The sequence below is a fragment of the Leptosomus discolor genome, chromosome 19 (genome assembly GCF_034619465.1).
Source record: "Leptosomus discolor isolate bLepDis1 chromosome 19, bLepDis1.hap2, whole genome shotgun sequence".
Classification (NCBI taxonomy): Eukaryota; Metazoa; Chordata; class Aves; order Leptosomiformes; family Leptosomidae; genus Leptosomus; species Leptosomus discolor.
The window spans coordinates 3,818,076-3,832,662 of NC_141409.1; the positions used below are offsets into that span (position 1 = coordinate 3,818,076).

General features: G+C 56.7%; 1 protein-coding gene across 1 annotated transcript; it reads left to right on the forward strand.

Moving 5' to 3' along the window:
- The first annotated feature begins 1,652 nt into the window (after positions 1–1,652).
- LOC104340818 (glutamine synthetase) lies at positions 1,653–7,820 on the forward strand. Its single transcript, XM_009946038.2, has 6 exons — positions 1,653–1,857; positions 2,432–2,593; positions 4,270–4,416; positions 5,315–5,442; positions 6,601–6,800; positions 7,078–7,820. The coding sequence occupies exons 1-6, from the start codon at positions 1,653–1,655 to the stop codon at positions 7,397–7,399; spliced, it is 1,164 nt and encodes a 387-aa protein (XP_009944340.2). The 3' UTR covers positions 7,400–7,820.
- The last annotated feature ends 6,767 nt before the right edge of the window (positions 7,821–14,587 follow it).

Consider the following 14,587-nt stretch of genomic DNA (forward strand, 5'->3'; position numbering starts at 1 on the left):
GAGGAGCTGTTGTGGGAGAGGGGCATTGACCGTGAGGGAGTGATTTTAGCTGCTCTGGTGCAGATGTTTTACTGTTTTAGAACAAAACATTCCTGGGGGTGAGTCAGGCAGCCGCAAGCATGAGTCTTCCTTAAGGACTGGGGGAATTAGCAAAACCCCAAACTGCTTTGGAGCCAGGTCATGCTTTAAAGCCTTTTCTCCTCTTGTAGCATTGAAAAACAGCTTAAAAACTGAGGCTGGAGAGTCACGGTGCACTCTGGGTTTGCTGGGGGTTTATTTATTGTCTTATCCTCCTCCCAGGAAAAAAAAATCTGAGTATTCGAGATAAGAGCCGGAGGTGTTGGCGTGGGCTGTTTGCGCTGCTCTGCGCTGGCACCCAGTTGTGCACTGGCACGTTTGAGCTCTGTCTGCTCTAACACATGTGAACCCTGTAACACAGTTTCTGTGGGAAACGGAGAAGGTAGCAGCCCGTTTAATTAACTGAATTGAGATTTGGGTTCGGCTTGATAGCTGGAAATTGCTGCTGTATTGAAATAATTACTCAAAGTCACACCTGTTGGCTGAGGGTTTTTTAGCTGACTGTAAACCAGACCAGAGCCATTGCTGCATGTGGATAGTTTTGGGTTTTAAAGGTACTTAACTAACTTAAAAAGGTAAAAAATCGCCCTTTAGCTCAGCAGTGTATCGATACGAGGGGCCAAAGTGGGTGATTTCAGTGGTTTTGCTGGTAGCTCTCCCTGCAGCCCTCAGCCTTTTGTTCCTTCAGAGCCCGGACACCCGGGAGGCAAACGCAGAGGGGCTGAAGCCAAGTGGGCAGGAGTCATCCCTGGGGTGTCCAGCACAGGGTGGGGGGGACAGGGGCGGTGTTCGGGGTGCCAGACATCTGGTGCCCCTGTCCCCAGGGATTGGGTTGTGTGTGTCCCCATGGCTGGCCGGGCACCCCGATCCGTTCCTAGGCATCACAGCTCCGCAGGGCATGGTCCCGGCGAGGCTTTTGGGGGGCCGGGGGAGCGCACCGTGCCGCCGGCCTCGCTGGCCCCGCGCCCCCCAGCGCTGCAGCCAGGCTTTGGGGCAAAACACCCGCTCGTGTGTAAGAGGGGAACCCGCCAGAAACAAAGTGCTGGAGGGAGGACACACGCAGCAAGGGGGCGGGAGGTGCTAAATAATATTTTCAATAAGGAATACTTGGTATTTTTTAATAAATAACAAGTTATTTAGCAAATAACTTTTTTTTTTTCTTTTTAATAAAGGGCTATTTTAACACTGTGACGCTGTTTATAAGGAGCAATATTTTGACAAGAAAAGTCACGCTCGACGTTTCCCACCGGTAACCCCCGGGGCCGGGGCCCTTCGCGCTGCCGCCCCGGGGCGGAGCCGCCTCCGCTCCGCCTCCCCCCCCGCGCGGGGCGGCCGCGGGGGCGCGTATAAAGGGCGGCGGGTGCGGCCGCGGGTAGCGCTGGGGCCGGTGAGCGGCGGGGCCGCGGGTTCGAGTCCCGCGCGGGGCCACTCTGCTCGGCGGGGACGGGGGGCGGCCGGGCCGGAGGTGCTTGTGCAGCGCCGAGCGGGCGGGGGGAAGGTTGGGGTGGCTTGTTTTGGGGGGGGGGGGGGGGTGATGCTTTTTAAACTAAACGGGGGGAATAGGCGGGGGGGCGATGCCGCACTCACCCGCGTGCCCTCGCAGGGCCGTCGCCATGTCGGTGTCGCACAGCTCCAGGCTGAACAAGCTGGTGCGGGAGCAGTACATGAGGCTGCCCCAGGACGGGCTGGTGCAGGTCACCTACGTCTGGATCGACGGCAGCGGGGAGGGCGTGCGCTGCAAGAGCAGGACCCTCAATAAGGAGCCCAAGAGCATCGAAGGTAACGCTGCTGCTTAGCCCTCTGGGCAATGGGTGGCATGGTGGAGGGCCCCGAGCATCGCCGGGGAAAAGCTCTGGGGTGCTTTGGGCGGTGGGAGTTGGCACTCGCTCTCCCTGGTTGTGTGGCACTGGTGATGCCTGCTGCGGTTGTCTCGTGGGGTTCTGTTGAGCGGTGGGGTAAATACCTGGCCTGCATCACTGCGGTTTGTTAATCCGTAACCTCTGTCATTAGCGCTGGGTGGGAAGGGGAGGATGAGATCCTCACCTCTTTCCACCAGGCAAACACGCACAGAGACTTGTTGGCATCCGGATGGGGTTTGGCACAGGGAAGCGAAGTGGCTGGGGCTGATCCTGCCTGTGCCCCGGTGATGCTGGAGGGCTGAGCACACTGACACTTGGGGAGCACTGCTGGGCGCCGGGGATGTGCAAGAAAACCTTTGTGGCTGTTGTCCCGTGGCACTCTGTGCCCTCTGGGTGCTCCATCCCGGGTCTAAGCCACCAGCACTTGGCATGATCCCTGTGAGAGATACCTTTCCCAATCCCGCTCCCCACTCTGTCCCCCTCCTGCCTCACAGATGTCCCCGAGTGGAATTTCGATGGCTCCAGCACGGCGCAGGCAGAGGGCTCCAACAGCGACATGTTCCTGGTGCCCGTCCGCATGTTCAGGGACCCTTTTTGCCTGGACCCCAACAAGCTGGTGCTCTGTGAAGTGCTGAAGTACAACAGAAAACCCGCAGGTGAGTACCTCCAACGTGCACGGCCCCTGCTCCCAAGGGTCACCCTCTTATTATTTAGGGTGCCATCTCTCCGAGGGGCTGCTTGCTCTGGACTGCTGCCACTGCGGAGCAGTTCAGCACCAAGCACTTGGCCTGAGGCTCCAAAATTCAAGTGCTGGTGGCGGCAGTTGTTTACAGGAACCTGTTTTCGTGGTGCAGGGCGAGGAGGAGAGCAGCGAGACGTGGAGCTCGCGGCGCTTGCCAACTCGAGTGTGCCGAAGGCGTCACCCGGTTTTTGAGCCCGAGCACACCCAGCCCCTGGGGCTGCGGGGTTACCACAGGGGAGCTGGAAGCAGCAGGGATTTTAACGTGCTGCGTTTGTGGCCACTGCAGAAAAGGAGGCAGAAGGTGCTGGGGCAGTGCAGGCTACCTCGGGGTGACCTTTTGCAAGCGTCCCCGCAGCACGCCGGCGCTGGGTCTTATCGCTGCAGGCAGAAGTCTGCAGTCCTGGTGTCTGTCCTGTCTGACAAAGCCCCAGATCGAGGAGGGGGAGCCGGTTTGCAGGAACATGCCGAGGGCCTCCCAGAGGGGTTGTTTGCTGGCAAACAACCGGTTATTTGCCAGAAAAGCGGGGCCACATCCCCTCTGGCTGTGGGGGAGGGAGATGGGGTAATGCACACATCTGCCTGGGAGAGGAGAGGCTGTGGGCAGCGATGGTGAAAGACTGGGCTGGTTCCTCTTCAAACAGCGTCATGCCTTTCAGCTGTGGGGGAAACGTCTTGGTTGAGTTCCTGCCCAGCAGCTGCTCTGCACTGGAGCTCCCGGTGCCGGAGCTGGGGCAGAGAGCTCAGCCTAGAGTACCCAAATAAGAGGGCTGTGCTCTCCAGCTCTTCCCAGGGTGGGTTTCTGTGGATATTAAGGGCTGTGTGGGCTCTGGGAGTGGGAATAATCTTCCCCCCCTTCTCCCATCAGTGCAAGGGAGATGTCACTGCTCCTCTCCAGCCCCATGCTCTGGGCATATGTTGTAGTGGCTCTGGGGTCTTTTATTGTGATTTAAAGGCAGAATTTTCGGCCTGGAGGCTGCTTGTCCCTGTGACAACTTTTTTTTAGCCTTCTTTTCCCCCACTGTTTCGATCCAAGCTCTCATTGCCCTTGCCTGGCATGTTGTCCCATGCCGAGGTGGTTCTCTGATATCTGTATCTTCCTAGCAAAGCCCTGGTTGCCCTGAGCAGCACAAAGGGCCAGACAGCCTGTCCAAAAACACGGAGCTGGAAAAAGATAAGGATAATTAAGCTGAGGCTGGTAGAAAGAGGATGAGGGTGAAGTAGTGTTGGGAGATGTACAGTCCCTGTTCCCAGATCTGGTGGGTGCCTGTAGGACAGGGCTGGGGTATGGCTCGTGGTCTCTTGCTGTGTAAGAAGAGGTGGAGAGTGTTTGTTCATGGACTATCAGCGGTGGTTTGGGGAGCAGGCCAATTAAACCCTCTTGGCCTGTGGCCTGATGCTGTGGTGATGGAGTAGATCTGCCCAGGTAAGCAGGGAGTGTTGCAGGAAGAGGGGATTTGCTCACCCGTTTCCTTAAGGATTTTGTGGGAAGCACTTGGCAGTGGTGAAGTCTTGATCTCTGAGTGGGATGGAGCAGAGCGTGATGGGTGCCCGCCCACGGCATGCACCTAACCCGGACCTCTCTGCTCCCAGAGACCAACCTGAGGCACACGTGCAAGAAAGTCATGGACCTGGTCAAGGACAGCCACCCCTGGTTTGGGATGGAGCAGGAGTACACGCTGCTGGGCGTCAATGGCCACCCCTACGGCTGGCCCGACAACGGCTTCCCCGGCCCACAGGGTAAGTGCTCCCTCTCTTCCCCAACCCAAACGCTCCCTTCAGCTCCCATCCTGGTGCTTGGGGGGTGCTGCCCGGCAGCAGGCATCCCGTCCCCAACCTCAGGTGCAGCTTTCTCGTCGTGGTTGATACCAGGCAGGAGCCGGGATGAGGTCAGGAGCTGTTTGCCCAGAGCACTGAGTGCCCTGCGGCTCACATGAGCCGGCCGGCAGTGCTGCTCCCGCCAGACCCCGGTTGCACAAACAGCTGAGCTGCACAGCTTGTTTGGCAAGGGCCTGAACTCGGCTGGAAAATCCTCCTCCCCATGGCTGTTCGGGGAAAGGGCCAGTGCATCATGCCCTCCTGCAGCGGCGAGCGAGGCGCAGCGCCTCAGCTGCCTCCTGGGAAAGAGCCAGGGGTTTCCCAGACTGACTTAATCAGCTTTTTGTGGAGAGCAGCTGCTTTCAACATCTCCCTTCCCCCAAGAGGGGAGAAGATCTTCGTCTGACCTGCTTGAATGAGGAAGAGCCATATAAAATGCAACAAGTTGAATTTTCTAGCCATGAACAATGTCGGCTGTTGTCAGAACAATCTGGGACGCTTGATGTGCTCAGAGGGTCCGCGAGGTGCCACGGGGCAGACCAAGCCAAGCTTTCCTTATCTCCTGGCCACCTCCCAGCTGATGCATGACAAGTCCTGCTTAACTGCCTAGATAAGGCTGAGGCTGCACAGAGGAACTGCTCACGCTGCCGATCCTGGAGTAGGGGTCGGTGGCTCGATGCCCTGTGGAGGGCAACACCATTTAATTCCTGTCAGTCCTCTGCAGCTGATGGCTGGTACCTGGGAGTGGTGAGATTATGCTGCAGCGCTGTTGTTGCTCCCCAAAACTTTACTTGGGTGGTCACTCCTCTTTCCTTTCCAGGCCCCTATTACTGCGGGGTTGGAGCAGATAAAGTGTATGGGCGTGATATCGTGGAGTCCCACTACAAGGCATGTCTCTACGCGGGGGTGAAGATCTGTGGCACCAATGCAGAGGTGATGCCCTCCCAGGTACGTGTGGACGGCCCCACTCAGACCCTGTTTTCAGTGGTGGATAACAGTTATCGTGTGGCACTCCCAGCTCCTCTGGGATGCCAAATCCAGTTACTCCCCACGTCACTTTTGTCTAGATGGGGGCAGTTGCACTGCTAGGATGGAAATGTGCATGTTTGATTTTCTCCAAACTCACCCCGGCGTGCAAATCCCTGCTTTTGGGGGCAAAATCACAGCTGAGCCAAATGGCGGGTGAGCTCCTTGCACAGCTCGGCCTGAGCTCACACAGCCCGTGCGGAGCTGGGTGCTCCCCTGCGCTTTCCTTCCCCCATGGAGCAGGGATGCAGGGGCCAGCTTGAGCCAGGACAGGCTGCGGGAGCAGCATGTGGAGCGACGGGTGTCTGTGTCCTGCTCCTCTACCCCAGGAGCCGGGAAGCTTGGGTGGGATATGGCCTTGGGGAGCGGTTGGGGGGGATTTGGGTTTATTTAGGGGTTAGCTGGAGGCAGTCCCTGATTGCATTAGCTGGGTGGGCAGACTGACCGGCAGCGACTTGGCCGTGCAGCCTGTGAATCGCTGACTCTCCTGCTGCTGATGTGGCGGTGATAAGCGGGGGGGTTATCTGCAGTGTAGCTGAGGCAGGACTTTTAACGACCCTGCTGTTTGCCCTGACTTTTTCAGGGTCCTTCTTGGCTGCTTTCTGCATCCTGGGCTTGGTCTCGGCCAGGCCATGCCACCAGCCGTAAATGTGTCACCCTCTGCTTAGTCATCGTGGGTGGTGCAACCCCGGCTCTGGCCAGGACGGGAGCAGCCCCAGGAAGGACTAACAGGCTCCTCGTTAGTCCCCTGCCCTGTTTGCAGTGTGGGTTGGGGATCCTGCACACCAGCAGCCCCAGCACCAGCCTCAAAGGCAGAAATAGTGCTTATTTACCTCTGTTTTGATTAAAAACCTTCTGATTTTGCTCTGTTTAGTCATGAGCAGTTTATTCCCACTTTTTTGCATGCCAAAGCTGTCCTGTTGCTTAGCTCGATGCTCCCCATCCCTGTTGCTGATTCCCAAGGGGTAAAGCTCAGCTGTACCCCAGGCTGGCAGCCCTCGCTAGGGGTGGCAGGGATGTGATGGCTGGAGAGGCATGAACCTTCCCGTCCTCACCAGCCCATCCTCTCGCCCCTTCCAGTGGGAATTTCAGGTGGGCCCGTGTGAAGGCATTGAGATGGGGGATCACCTCTGGATGGCTCGGTTCATTCTCCACCGTGTCTGTGAGGACTTTGGGGTTGTGGCTACTCTGGACCCCAAACCGATGACCGGCAACTGGAACGGCGCTGGCTGTCACACCAACTACAGCACCGAGGAGATGCGGAGAGAAGGGGGTCTCAAGTGAGTCCTGGGGGGATTCCCTGGGAGGTGCCCAGGAGGTCTGGGGTGTCCTTGGCCATGTGGCAGCTCCCCATAGCGCATGTGTCTCCCTACCTGGGTGGCCGCAGCAGGCAGGGCGGGGGCTGTCCCAGCTCATTTTAGTGAAAAGCAGCTGGAGAGTGTCCCCTGGGCTGTCCTTGTCCCTGCACAGGAGGAGGGGGTGACAGACTTCCTGGCCATGGGAACACCCCATCAAGGGACCTACTGACAAACCCAGCCCTGTTCTCCTCCCCCACAGACACATCGAAGCTGCCATTGAGAAGCTGAGCAAGCGGCACGACTACCACATCTGCGTCTACGACCCACGGGGCGGCAGGGACAACTCCCGGCGGCTCACCGGCCACCACGAGACATCCAACATCTTCGAGTTCTCTGCTGGCGTGGCCAACCGAGGCGCCAGCATCCGCATCCCACGCCAGGTCGGCCAAGACGGCTACGGCTACTTTGAGGATCGGCGGCCAGCGGCCAACTGCGACCCCTACGCGGTCACTGAGGCCATCATGAGGACGACGGTGCTCAATGAGACTGGAGTGGAGACCAAGGACTATGCTGACCACTGAGGCCATGGGGTGGGTGGAGGTTTTCGTTTCTACACTAGCTTCTCACGTGGGATTTGTGTCTCTGCGGTGTCCTCGGCTGCAAGCGCAGACTCTTTAGGAGCGTCGCTTCTGGTTTTGTGAAACGTCGCCTTAGAAATACATATATTTTATAGTAAGAGGAAGGGGCCCAACCTATTTTCCTATTTTCTCAACCACTTTTTTTCTGGTTCCTGGTTTTAGATTGTACATGGGGAGTTTTTTTAAAACTTGGATTGAATTTTTTCCCTGATGGACTTTACACTGTGATGTACATAGATCCCTACGTGGAAGCTGCAGCTGCTGCTGTTTGCACCTGGGGAAGGCGGGTGCTTTTTTTCCATATCTCTGTTGCAAGGAAATGCTAATAAATAATTTTCCTGGCTGCATGACAGCCAGGTTATGCTGTGGCGGGTGCATTTTTCTCTAGCTCCTAGAGCTCCACAAAGGATTTCAGTTGGGTCTTGCTGATGGGTTGCAGCCACCGAGCAGCCTGCACTGACCCTGGGCAGGGGCTGGAGGAGCAGAGATGCTGGACGATCCTTGGGGCAGGTGCCTGGAGCTGCCTTGCCCCATTTGCTGGCAGCCAAAAGGCCATCTCCTTCCATCGTGATCCCCCCGAAAGGCAAACAGAGAGGCACAGGTTGAGCAAACAGCGGCCAGGACAGCAGCTGGCGGGCGTTTACACAGGGTGTGAGCTGCTGAGTCAGCACAGCCGGCCTGGCGCTGGGCACAGCGAGTGGCAGCCCTCCCCTCTGGGGACACCTCTGGGTGAGGGAGGGGAGCCTGGGGACAGCCCCCTGCTGCACCCCGGGGTGATGCCTTGCTGAACCACAGCTCCTTGAGTTGGAGTCTCTTTACAAGGGAGGGGCTTGTGGATTTTATTCATGGAGCAAAACCCCCAGGTGGGGACATTTCCATGCCGAGGGGGTGCCAACAGCATCTCCAATGGCCAGGCCCTTGGGGTCCCTCCGTGTGTAGCTGTGGTGAAGAGCTGGGTGCAAGCACAGGGCCAGCTCTCTGGTCCCAGGGACCCTCGAAGAGGCAGGTCAGGGCTCTGGGGCAGACCTGCAGGGTACGACCCAGCTGCAGTCACCAACGGGGGCGTTGCCTGTAGGCGAAGGAAAGCAGCAGCACGGACGGACAGACAGGGGACATCATGTCCACTCCAGTGCAGTCATGGGGATTTTGAAACTGGTTTTATGTTTACCTTTGAATCTGATGCAGGTGACAAGCAAAACAAAGGACCCCCGAGTCCCTCCTGCAGGTCACGGTGCTGCCAGCAGAGCAGGGAACGAGGGCAGCGGGAGCCGGGGAGGTGGCCATGCCCCAGACCACAAGCAGCCAGGAGCCCTTGGTGTCTCTGAGCTGTTCAAGAATAAATGTAAGCCAGTCCCCACCCTAAGAAGGACAAATTTTCCTTCCAGAAAGCGCTGTTTGGGATGTTTAACGTTTTTCATCAAAACCACAACGCTGTCTTGTTTTCCTCTCATTTCTTTGATGTCTTTAATGGGCAATTTGAGCACTGGGACAGCGACTGCTGGATGCAGCTGGAAAATCAATAAAGAACTAAATCTGGAGCAGGAAGACTAATGTTTGTTTCCCTGACTCTACCAGTGGCTTGAAGTACTTCAGCTTTCATCATACTGTGCTGTACGGCCCTCGCTAAATCTGGGGAATTGTGTGAATCCACATTGCCAACATGCAAATGTCTTTGGCCGGACACAGCACCGTGGTACATCCAAACACTTTGTAGCTGTACCCTGTGATTCCCCTCTGATAGACCTCCTCTTCAGCAGTGGAGATCCAGGGGAGAGCCAGAGGAGATCCAAGGGGTCACCCAAAGCCACAGCCGGAACTATTTCTTGAGCTGGGATCAGCCTTGGCCACCATTTACTGGGGATGCTGCCCACCAGTCCTCACATGGCTGGAGTTGCTGTGTGCTTGGACACTTCCATGCTACCCTATGCCAAAACATAGATCTTCATGTACTTTGGGAGGTCAAAATGGGTTAGAAACCATATGCCAATTGTTTTGTTTTTTCCTAAAGTAGGAGTGATTCCCACCCACAGGGCCTGCAGCGCAGGGGAAACAAGGACACCAGCAAGTTCCACATGAGCTTGTCTTATAATTTTGGTGTGCCTGCTTCTGTCAAAGGTGGGTGGTTGGGCTCAGCCAGCAGAGCAGGCACTGGGGCTTGAGACCACGGCCGGGGACGGTGTCCCCATCCCCATCCAAAGGGTGGGCAGTGCAGGGAGGGGACGCACCCAGCACGGCCCGGTGCTCCGTGCAGGACCGCGATGGGGTGAGCAGTGCTGGGGCCCCCAGGTGGGATCCACCCCAGGAGGGGGCTGCTGGAGGCGCAGGCTGCTGCCACCTGGGTCATCGTTACCCAGGGCTTTCCCCACGGAGCACCCTGCGAAGACTGGGCTGGGAGTGCGGGGATGCTCGCATCCCGCGCAGCGTGCGGGGGTGGCAGGGGCTGGGGAGCAGGAGGGTTATTTGGGGTCTGGAGGCGCTTTTTGGGGGTTTGCTGCCCTCCGCAGGCGCAGACACAAATAACACGGAGCAGCGCTGGTGCCCAGCCCGGCAGCGGGGCGGGCCGGGCCGGCTCTGCAGCCCCCGGCTTTGCGCTGCCTCCCCCGGGGCTTTGCTGGGAGAGGGCGGAGGGGATGGTTGCCAAAAGGCTTGTTTCTAAAAGAGCGTTGGGTGGGCGATGCCGGGAAGCTCTTCAACTCGAGCTCCTTTTTTTTTAGGCTCTGACCGAGACTACCCCCCCCCGGGACCACCCTACACCCTCGCCCGCTGGACAGGCGCACCCGCCTTTACCAAATCTTGCATTTCCACACAAGCGCTCCCAGATAGTGGCAGATAAATACCCCTTTGGGCTCTGCCCCGTGCCCGTCCCACCCCTCGGCTGGAGCTGGGTGCTGCTGAGGGGTGCATTACCCCTCGGGACAGTTGTCCCCAGGGCTGTGACCCAACAGACGGGCGAGTGGCTCCAGCAGACGGCTCTGTGGGCTGCCAAGCTGGGACACACAAGGACCAGGCGTCTGCTGTGGTCCCTTCCTTCGTCGCCCACCACCGAGTACCCCAGGAAGGTGCTGCAGAGGGGGTCACCCAGGGCTGGCGAGCATCATGACCACCCTGTGATAGGGAGTGACAGCATGGGGACTTGCAGGTTTCCCTGTCTTCAGACCTTTTCATCACTATAAATTCCACTACTTTGAATTCAGTCAAGGCCTTCAGGAATATTTTTTTTCCAAGCCAGTTATAAAAAGGGCATTAGAATTCCAGTTCTGGTGCTAACAATAGCATTACTCAAAGCCGCTGGTCAGAAGTGGGGAGCTCTGGATAGGATAAAGACCTAAACTAAAATGTCAATAATAACTTCTTTTTTCCCCTCCCTATCTTCCAGCCTGCACAATCTGCTTGCGCCTCTCCATCTTAATGAGCGTTAAAATGGTTTCAAATTAGATCTACGGAAAATTGAATTTCATTCCCTCAGAAGCTTAGGCTGGCCTTTAAAGGCCAGTGATCATATTTTGGTTTTGTATAAGAGCATCTTTGATCTCAAAGGCTCTCAGCTCCTAGAGAGATATGGCTCATTACCAGCAATTCGCCGCTGAAGTGCAGCCACAACTGGAAGGGGACAGGCATCACGCTGCGGCATTCGATGTGCCAGGAGGAGAGTTAGGGAGAGGTTTCACTGGGGAGTGCTTGGTCCTGGCCCCCCACTAGCCCTGCACGGCTCTTCTGGACTAAGCCTCGCTCCCAAGGAGCCCGGCTGGCAGGTAGGTGGTCCACCTCCACCAGGCTGGTGCCGGGTGTGCAGCCAGCTGCTTTCAGCTGAGTTTGGTCCCTAAAAGTAAGGGATGAAAGAGCCCCTGCAGCCCAACCTTGGCTCCAGGAGGGCTGTTTGGGGAGTCCCTAGAGACACCCAGGGTGACAGCAGCGTCTTGCTGACAGGGTGATGCAGATGGTAACCTGGCAATGCACGACGGGTTTTCTCATCTATGTGACCAACCCACGTGGCATCGTCGCTGCTAAAAACCCTCTACACACCCAAGCGTGGGGCTTGGTCATAGGTGCTGTGCGGGGAAGGGGTCATGCTGGCTGCTGGAGACCTGCTGCTTGCTCGCTGCTGGGAAGGCAGAGCAATTAGGCTTTACAGGAAAGCCCATTACCCTGGCAGGGCACTTTTTACCTCATCCACAAAACAAGAGGGATTTAGTCTAACAATGGGCCCAGCAGCTGCAATTACACCTCCTGCCTGCTTTGCGTTGGTCTAGGTGGTGCAAAGCCGAGCAACCACCAGCCATGTGACGCCCTGTGGCAGCACCCACAGTCTGCTGGACGTTGTTTGTCGGGGCACTGGGGACAAATGACTTCATGGTGAGTGGCTAGGGGATAAGTTGGGGCTTGCATCTGGGTGTAAGAGGAGCCAGTGTGTCTGCCCTTCTGCTCCTGTAACGGTGCAGAGCAGATCAGCCCCATGTGCCCACCAGCCCCCACAGGGCTGCACCATCCCTGCTCGTCTCAGCCGTGCTGGGATGGGCAGAGAGTCCCCGGTGCCCTGGTGAGGATGGGGCAGGGTCTGCCTTGGTGCTCCCTGCTGCAGCAGAGGCTGCTGCTTTGCACGGACAAGACTTTTTCGTAGAGCAGTGCCATGAAGCCCACAGCAGGGGTTTGAGGGTCGGCTTGAAAAAGGTCTGCAAAGAATCCACCTCCCCCAGGTGTCCCTAGAGCAGCCTCCACAAACGAGTCCTTAATGACCTGCAGCAGCCACCTCTGCTCACCCCAGCACTGCTCCTGAGCACCCAGTCCTAATGATGGGTGAACAGGGCCAGGTAAACTATCAAAAGCACCCTCCCAGCTGCAGGCTGGGGGCTGCATGGGAACCAGGTGGGGTGCAGGAGCTGCACAGGGTGTCAGGGCACTAACAGGATTCAATGGCCCTGACCAGCCTCACCTGGAGCCCCAGCCCATGGGCCCTGGGAGGTCCATTTAAGCTCTGCCAGGGCCATCAGTCCCTGCCTGAGTTGTATTGAGGGTTGGTCTTCAATGTTGGTCATCCAGACCTAACCCTCGGACTGATTTCCCAGCTGATCTGTCTTATCACTGAAGATCTGCCAGAAGATCATCAGGCTCGGTCTCACCCTGATTAACCCTTTCTGAGCCTGATCCTGAACTGCAGGCTGATTTTTCTGGCTTGTTTTAGACCTGCCTCATTGCGGGGAAATTTCCTGATGGTCTGGACTCCTGGTTGAACATTATCTACCATCTCTGGATCTGCCATGCTTGGGAGCAGAGGGATGGGGCCCTTGCTGGTGAGACTCTGCCCTGTAGCTGTGGTGTATCTTCTGGCTTCCTGGCCCTTTGGGAGCCCCAGCCCTTGCTGTGCCCTGATGAGTGCAGTGGGGGGTTGTACAAAGGGCTACAGGAGAAAACACAATGTTGGGAGAGGGGGGCTGGGGGGGGGGCTATGGGGTCTAGGTGTTACATGGCAGTGTCTGCTGAGATGGGGTAGGACAATCTCCTCTGTGGTGCCCCTTGGGGTGCTTGCCAATGCTTCTTCAGTGCGAGGTCCTTGGAGACTGGTGGTACCTACAGCTGGGGTGCCTGGTGTAGGGGCAGGAGGTGACACATGAAGCTGTGCAAGAGTGGTTGAGCTATGAAGCTGCAGCTGAGATCTCAGGCACTGCTGGTGGGGGGATGAGGACTTTGTCCTTGTGGGTGCAGGACCAGATTCCTTCCTGGTCTCTGCCTCTGTCACTCTGCCTTTTGAAACGCCACTGCACATCTCTTTGGTTAAAGGCCACAAAGAGGCGGCCCTAGAGGGGGGACAACAGCCTTACATTTCCTCTGGCCACCCTTGGGGTGGGAGGACGTGTGCTCTGCATTGCCACAGTGACAGTCCCTGCAGGGCTGTGTCGTGACACCGAGAAGGCCACATTCCCAGCGCAGGGTCATCTCCCAGCGGTGGTACCTTGTGCACAGGCACCCATGGGAGGAGCTGGGGAACCAGGAACTTGGACCCCACAGAGCGTTCACACCAGAGAAGCCCCTTCACTGTGCAAGGGGACAGGCAGTGGCAAACTGGGTCTGGGGAATTTAATTTCTTCTTCAGACCTTATGTCCTGCAGCTGCTGAGAAGCGATGCCAATGATGGGACGCCACGAGCAGGAACGTATCTGAAGAGGATGGTGAGACAAAACTGCTGTGATGTCTTTCTGTTTTTCAAGCCCATTTTGTTTAAGCTCTTTGCAGCTCCTGCAGATGCTTGGGTTGCAGAAAGGAAGGTGAGCAGTGAAATTCTAACGTCAGAGTTTGCTAAAAGATGGAGGGACAGGTTGAGCTGCAGCTGTGCTGGAGTCAGGCAGGTGTCTCATGGAGAGATGATACAAACCCAAATGAAACGATTTCTCCTGGTGCCGCTCTAACCTGATAACTGTGATAACACAAATAGAATGCATTTATTAGCCTTGATTCACATCACGGCAGGTGTTTTCAGTGGCTGAAATGTCAATGTACCACAGGTTTTAGGAGGACTCTGTAAAAATAGTTGTAGATAGGGCTGGGCTTGGAATATTTGCCCATGGGAGGAGTGTGCAAAGGTGACGGGTGCTGTTGGGAAACAGCTGCTAGCAAAAGAACTGGTTTCATCCTAAACCATCTCAAGCTCACAGGATATAGGGAGGGTGGGGAAATGCAACTGTGATGTGGTAGCTCAGGGAAAGCAAAAGAAGTTTTGACAGATTCGGCAGCAGCTGGTCTGTAAGGCAAACTCCAGCCCCAAGGAGAATGGTGAAATAAGATCAGTCTGGGGAGATTGAGTTCTCTGTTTTCTTCATGGAGCTTAATTCAGGACATGGACCCACACTGTGCCCGGGATTTTTCCACCTCACCCACATGTTCACAGGGAACTGAAGCATGCTGCTAACACTCACCCTGGGTGTATTAAATCAGGCATACCATGTGTCTTCCCTCCTTGTCCTCAAACAAGGGTCCCACGGCTTGTTGCACCGGCTGTTTGGTGCCTAGCATGTCCTTCTCCCATCTCCCCAACCTTTTGGGGAAGGGAAAGGCCATCAGGTCTTGCACACAGCTCACTGCTGGTCTGCCCTGAGCTGCCTTTCTGTGCTTTCTGGCTAGTTGTGCTGTTGTAACACA

Excerpts from the sequence above, each read along its gene's own strand:
- LOC104340818 (XM_009946038.2), top strand. The coding sequence starts at position 1,653 with ATGCCGCACTCACCCGCGTGCCCTCGCAGGGCCGTCGCCATGTCGGTG. Across the intron at positions 2,594-4,269 it reads GTACAACAGAAAACCCGCAG|AGACCAACCTGAGGCACACG; the intron begins GTGAGTACCTCC and ends CTCTGCTCCCAG. Across the intron at positions 5,443-6,600 it reads CAGAGGTGATGCCCTCCCAG|TGGGAATTTCAGGTGGGCCC; the intron begins GTACGTGTGGAC and ends CGCCCCTTCCAG.